Source organism: Branchiostoma lanceolatum, chromosome 2 (assembly GCF_035083965.1).
Source record: "Branchiostoma lanceolatum isolate klBraLanc5 chromosome 2, klBraLanc5.hap2, whole genome shotgun sequence".
NCBI lineage: Eukaryota > Metazoa > Chordata > Leptocardii > Amphioxiformes > Branchiostomatidae > Branchiostoma > Branchiostoma lanceolatum.
This window is the reverse complement of record NC_089723.1, coordinates 30,491,895-30,498,346: the sequence shown is the minus strand read 5'-3', so window position 1 is coordinate 30,498,346 and position 6,452 is coordinate 30,491,895. Positions and strand designations below refer to the sequence as shown.

The window sequence follows — 6,452 nt, the reverse complement described above, 5'->3', positions numbered from 1 at the left end:
ATAAAACCAGATAGGGGGTGAACAATTTGCAAAATAAAAGAATAAACTATCATGAATTTTCAAACTGTCCAAATGATAATCATCGAGGTTAGAATTATAATTTCAAGATGATAATTTGATTCAGGAATTTGTAATGATGGGACAGGGCACCCTGTCCTGGTTTGCTTCCTGTCTATCTGTATGCAGTGCTTGTATATATCGCATGATGGTGTTGTGCGGTGCTATGTGACTTTAGGTAATCTCCAAGCCGTTCTCCACGGTGCGTCGAAAATCGTATATGCTAGCCAGAGACGCTCCAGTCAGCCAGAGAACCTCCAGTCCGTGGAATACCGTGGAGATCTGCTTGGACATTAACTTTTTGGCGATGCTCTCAAGGAGCAAGCCTAATACTTGATCATACTTGTGTAGTGTGGATTGCAAGAATCCCAGGTATTGCACGGGCAATTTTTGTCCGTTGGCTGTCCTGGCATGCGTAGTTTTTGTTTTGATACTTTTTTGATAGACAGAGTGATAGTCACATGATTCCAGACTGAGACCCGAAGGTTGGTAAAAAAACAAACAAGGGGCAGACGTGGTAGAAGTAGACGTCAATCAAGGGGTAGTTAGGGCCCGTTCACACATATTCAAGTCCGCATGAGTTGCGTATTGACATTTCCTGGTTTAAAAAAAGTTTACTGGGAAAAGTTGTTTTCTAATTTGAACAACCATTGTATCGAATCGAGAAAGTGACTTCCTCGGCCGCAAACTTTACCTAAACCCCAAAAATGTTAATACGTACCTCATACGGACTTAAATATACGCATTTATAGGTGGGAACGGTCTGGGGTAACATCCATTTTGTGTGATAACCCAATCTTCGGTGTAAAGTAACATTATTTGTTGACTTCGCAGTCTAATGAAACTTGATGATGTTAGACGATTTTCTAATAAACTGTACAAATAACTTGTTGTATTTGCTGTCAGTAAAACCCATACTGTCGCAAAAAATTAAACGTACATGTTTACTGTAACATCGCTAAATCTTCTTGTGTACATATTATTACCTAGGGTCTGTTAATGCCACAGCATCTTCCTTGCGACGTTTGATTAGTTCGTCATTATCCTTTATTTGATGATGATGGTGATGATAATGATAAAGAAGTTTGAGTCTTCTTAAGTTTATCTTTATAACGTTAAAAATGTTTTAAATGTGTCTAAACTTATGTTGATATACATATAAATGTGTCTTGTAGATATTTTTATAACTAAGCCGTGGAAACGCAATGCAGAATAAATTTATTGAAAGGAGCACTCAGTCAATTTTTTCCCAGGTTTGAATCTTCTTATGTTCATCTCTAGATAGATCTAGAGACCACTGTACTGTCGCCATGGCAATGGTTTTCTTGCCAATCATTTTCTCAATGTAGCTGGGTTCGCGCTGAATCTCCACTGATCTATTTGATTGTAAAATGTTACTTTACAAACTCTATGATCAACAGGACATTGTTGAAAGCTTTATATTTCCACTTGTAACTGAATTAACAAAATGACCACAATATATGGTTTAAAAGAGTATGAATACCTTGGTTGTATTCTATTTTGATTTCTCTTAGCATTTGTCATCTGATCAAAGTAAACCCAACAAGAGTCCGTAGGACACAATTCTCCGTGAAGTATTTATAGTAACATCCACTACCATAACACCGCCACGTTTACTGCAATTTCTAAAGTGATACTAATTTAGCAAAGGAGCAACTCGTCATTTTTTCCCGGTTACATGTCTATGTTATAGCTTACCTTTGCCACTTATGCTGTGTATGTTTTTTTGTCTCTCTTGATCTGCTAAAAACGAAATATCGCAATCGTAAGATGCTGCGGAAATGCACCGAGAACGGGCTTGCGCACGGAAGGGGGTTCCATAATACCGCCAGGAAGAAACTCGGCAATTATCTTGTTGTTAGTAACCTTTATAAACCAGCTGTTGTTCCTTTCTGTCGGGGTTGTGAGTTCCCTAAACATACAAAGATGTCTGGGGATACAAAAAATCACACGAAAACGGATGTTACTGTTACGAATTTTGATTTACTGTAGCCCGTCACAACTGCTATCACGTAAAACTTACGTCTGGCGTTCTACTGTGGTTCAGTTCACATAATGGCGGGTCCGTTGCTAGTGTAAGGGTCGTATTAATTGTTGGTCTTATCCAAAAAATCAAGATCGTAACTAGTCCTGCGTGCCCACCACCCCTCGTAAGTCATATCTTGAGGGTTAAAGTTGACGCGGCAGGTCCACTATGCCGCTGGGCATGAATCAGGAGCAGCTCTCTCGTGAAGTCCGGCGGCGGCATTGCTCGATCCAGTTATGGAAGAATCCCAAGTGTGCCATGCAAATAAAGACATTTTCTTTGACTATTTATCACAGGAGATTTATTGGTTCCTGAGTAAAGCTTTACTACTAATTTTCGTCTCCCGTGCAAGTACAAATGGTATCGACGTGGAGTCCCCATTCAAGTTGCGGCGGAGGGGTGCAAGTTGTTTGAACAGCGGTCTGGGACCGAACAATAGAAGGGTTCATAATCCTACTATGAATTGTTGTTCCTTGGTGAAAAATTCCTCTATAAATAGTATGCAAATAGTGTGATGCATGTAGATGCAAAACATTTCTTAGTACTTTGTAGAAATTACACCCGCCCCTTCAAACTATTGGTTTCGCCGAGATTTTCGCGGGAAATTTCCTGTTACGCAATACGGGGGAGGAGCCATTCTCCGGCGAAAACAATAAAAATGGCGACGTTCTATTTTGAGCCAGGTCAACCGCAGTTACGGCTAGTAAACAGCCGTTCTTGACAACAGATCACACTTTTACACGAGTTGAAGGCCAGTAAAAGGAACTTTATTTTGCTGTTCTTCAAATAATCACCTTGAGCTGGAAGTACGTGCGATTATTATGTGCAAATCCAGCGAACAACGTGCGATGGCGTGATGATATGTTCTTCCCACGACGCGCTAGCCTGCCGTGATACGGGGTCGAAAACATTTGACCCCGTTGTCTTCGAATGCCTCGTTATTGAGACCTTTTTTAGAGTGTAATAAACACCTTGATATCTGAAGTGTGCATACCTCGGAAATCACTGTTGCTGCACGAGTAGATCTCTTAAAATTCATTGCTTTTTAGATTTGGCGGTATTATGATTAGTGGCGGTATTATGGTAATGGATGTTATGTACAAGTATTGACCCACACAAATTGCATCTCTGCTCAGTCCAAGTAGTGTTTTAGAGCAAGTAAAGAAAAAGTGTTTGTTTATCTTTTTCTTTCAATACAGGAGTGGTCAACCTGCTGAAAAGTATGTTTTTACAGCATGGGACAGATGGGATCTAGAAATTCCGGGAAAAGTCACAAAGTTAGATCTAGATGGCCCCTTTTCAATTATCAACGAACCATTCAGCCTTACAACTAAGATGTATCAGAAATCACAAATATGCAGTAAATCCTCTTTCCACAATTTATTGCAGGCCGGCCTGATCTATAGCTATCAAGCTATTTGCAATAAAAAAAGGCTAATTTATATTATCGTAACATTTCACGAAGGTCAAAGGTCACCGGATCTAACCACCCGGAAGTGACACTGGCGCGCGCACTTTTCTGAGATATATTTCTCAACAATCTTTCATCCCCTGCGTAAACTTTTTACATTATCACAGCCTTCGTATTATAAACTACAAGTGTGGTAAGTTTGAAGGTCCAGAGATTTGCCATTTTCACACTGTGCGTAATAATGCATCGTCCGTCCCGTGCGCACATACTGTATGCGAGTTGCGAGGGACACGGCATACTTAATACACAGACTGGAGGTCACTATGCACATGTTCGCAGCTAAAACTCACAATTCCCGTTGCCGCATTGGTATGTAACTTGGTATATCGTTTGCTAGGTTGCGTGTGGTGATGCACGTTGTCTATTTTTCGATGTAACAGTGACTATACGATCACAGCAAGTAAGGAAGATTTATACCCCGTATCTGCCTGAAGTATTCCAGTCATGCATAACGGATTATAACATGGTCCCTATGGCAGGGGAGTGGGACATAGCATTAATTATAGGGGTGCAATTACGATATTGGATTGACGTTTAAAGTAGTTATGGTGTAACAAAGCTATTGTGCATCACCACGCCGAACCAGGCAAACGATATGCCAAGTTACACACCAGTGCGACAACGGGATCGTGAGTTATAGCTGCGAACGCGCAAACAAATGCATTCCCAATACTCCCAGAAGGAGGTCATCCTCCTTCCCGGAGTAACAATAAATTGAACGGAAAATCGCATGCACCCCTGCCTGTTTATGAATATAACATCCCAAAAGGGGAACGCCACCTTTCAGACGACCCCGTGCAACAGGTGACGTCACGCTTGGAGGACTTCCGCATTCGCGGCAGCAGTCAGGACTGTGTGCCGTTATTCCTAAATACTACTTGAAATTTATTACGTTAAAAGGTGTTAACAAGGTGGCTATCGTTCACCCTTTAAGAACACAGACTCAGGAAGACTGAAAGGTTTGTATAAGTTGACTATATATGTTCCACTGGAAGCAAGAAAAGCACGATGCTTCGACATACATGCATCATGAGTTAAGTGTTCAATACTGGTAATTGTCGTAATATACTACACAGTATCTAAGCACCAAAATATGCTACCATTAATGTAAACGTGGTGTTTGAATTTTGAGGTAATGATTTATTTATCTGAAGGCGTCTCTGTTTTTTGTTCAAAAAGCACCTAGCTCTGCAAACAACCACATGTACTGATGCACCGAGGGGGAATTATTAACCTTACCGTGGACTGACTCTACTGGCCAATTATCCCTTTTCTTGGCCGAATTGTACGATCCATACCCAGTAGGAAGGCCTGGTGTAGGCTAGCGCAGACATTCGAAGTGATCTGTGATCATGATGTAAGCCTACCTGGGCTCTGCCGATGTGCCTCGCACTGTGGCCTATAACTAGATCAATTTCTTTACAAACCATGGCGTAACGCACTGTGGTGGTGGTTCTTTACAGAATGGCTACAAGAGAGGGTAAAGACGCGGACATCATTGCCAAAACACAGGAAGATAATGACAGGTTTGTGAGTTACTTGTATTAGTGTCGAAGAACGACTGTTGGTATCATACACCCAAAATAGTTACTGAAGCAACTGGATAAAAGTTTGAAAAATTCAAAAATGTTGAAAAAAAAAATTATTTAGTTGCTTTAGTAACTATTTTTGGCGTATAATTCATACAGTCGTAATACCTGTATGTCTAACCATCAATGTAGGTATTATAAATCCCCATATCGACCCATTCATACGGCATACAAAACTAAGCGATACAAAACTAAGATAAAATCTAGATACTATACATGTATTTGCATATTAATTCGTTACAATATTGCATAGCCTTGTTCATAAGAAGAAGTCTACTTCAATTAAGTGAAGTTCTAACTCCATGTAAAATAATATGGTTCATATATCACAAAGTTTTCTTAATAGCTTGCCATTTATATCATGGCATACTTCTTTTTCAGTAAATATGAAGAAGAGCTGCTTGAGGGCTGCAATGCCCTACAGACAGGGGAGTTGGACAGGGCAGAACAACACTTTGCAGCTGCGCTCAAGTCCGTTCATGTCCAAGGTTAGTCTTTGTGTGAAGTAAGTCCAAGGGTCCAAAAGGCCACTGGTATTTGTAATATCACAATGGTTCGTCTATGCTAGAAACCAATAGTGTCTGTCAGAAGTGACATTGCCCAAAACACCGTAAACAAGAAGTTCCAAACGATGACTGTAGTATAGAAAACTGAAACACTGTTATTGTTACATTTGGCTCAAATACGTTACATTAGCAGCAAAGTTAACATTGATCGATGGTGCTATTATCATAAGGCTTTTTACCAAAACGACATGTTCAAAATTCATTTAGATTATAAGCAGTATGTTCATATTTCAAACGTTGGCTGAATATTACATTGCACTACAATGTATGACTTAATATTTTTTATAACATTTGCTGTAGGTCAACACAAGAACGAGGCAGAGCCCCTATACAAGTTGAGTGAAGTCTACCTGCAGAGAGGGATCCAATCTGGAGACGGCAGTGACTATACCAAAGCTGCAGCACTCTGTAATGCAGCACTGGTAAGATCGAAAAGAGAGTACATAGAGGAAGCAATCCAGAACACTAGAAAGGCCGTCATTTGCCCCTGAGCAAATACAGCATGTTTAGCCATACTCCTCCCCATGCAAGAAGTGGGCTGTCCCAAAATAACACCTGGGCAAATCGAAATATTAACTGCATGTAGAAAGGCAACATTTGCGAGAGCATTATACTTTGCCAATCTCCCTCCTGATGCATAAATGGACTGTTCCAAAATCACCCGTACAAAAACTCTCTCTACAAGTTCTGCGAGACCCCAAGAGCTTCTTACTGCAAAGGCT

General features: G+C 40.5%; 1 protein-coding gene across 1 annotated transcript; it reads left to right on the top strand.

The window, feature by feature from the left end:
* Nucleotides 1-4,394: 4,394 nt before the first annotated feature.
* LOC136426975 (uncharacterized) lies at nucleotides 4,395-6,221 on the top strand. Its single transcript, XM_066415694.1, has 4 exons — nucleotides 4,395-4,486; nucleotides 5,039-5,101; nucleotides 5,546-5,652; nucleotides 6,031-6,221. Exons 2-4 carry the CDS (start codon nucleotides 5,040-5,042, stop codon nucleotides 6,219-6,221), a joined length of 360 nt encoding a protein of 119 aa, XP_066271791.1. The 5' UTR covers nucleotides 4,395-4,486; nucleotide 5,039.
* The last annotated feature ends 231 nt before the right edge of the window (nucleotides 6,222-6,452 follow it).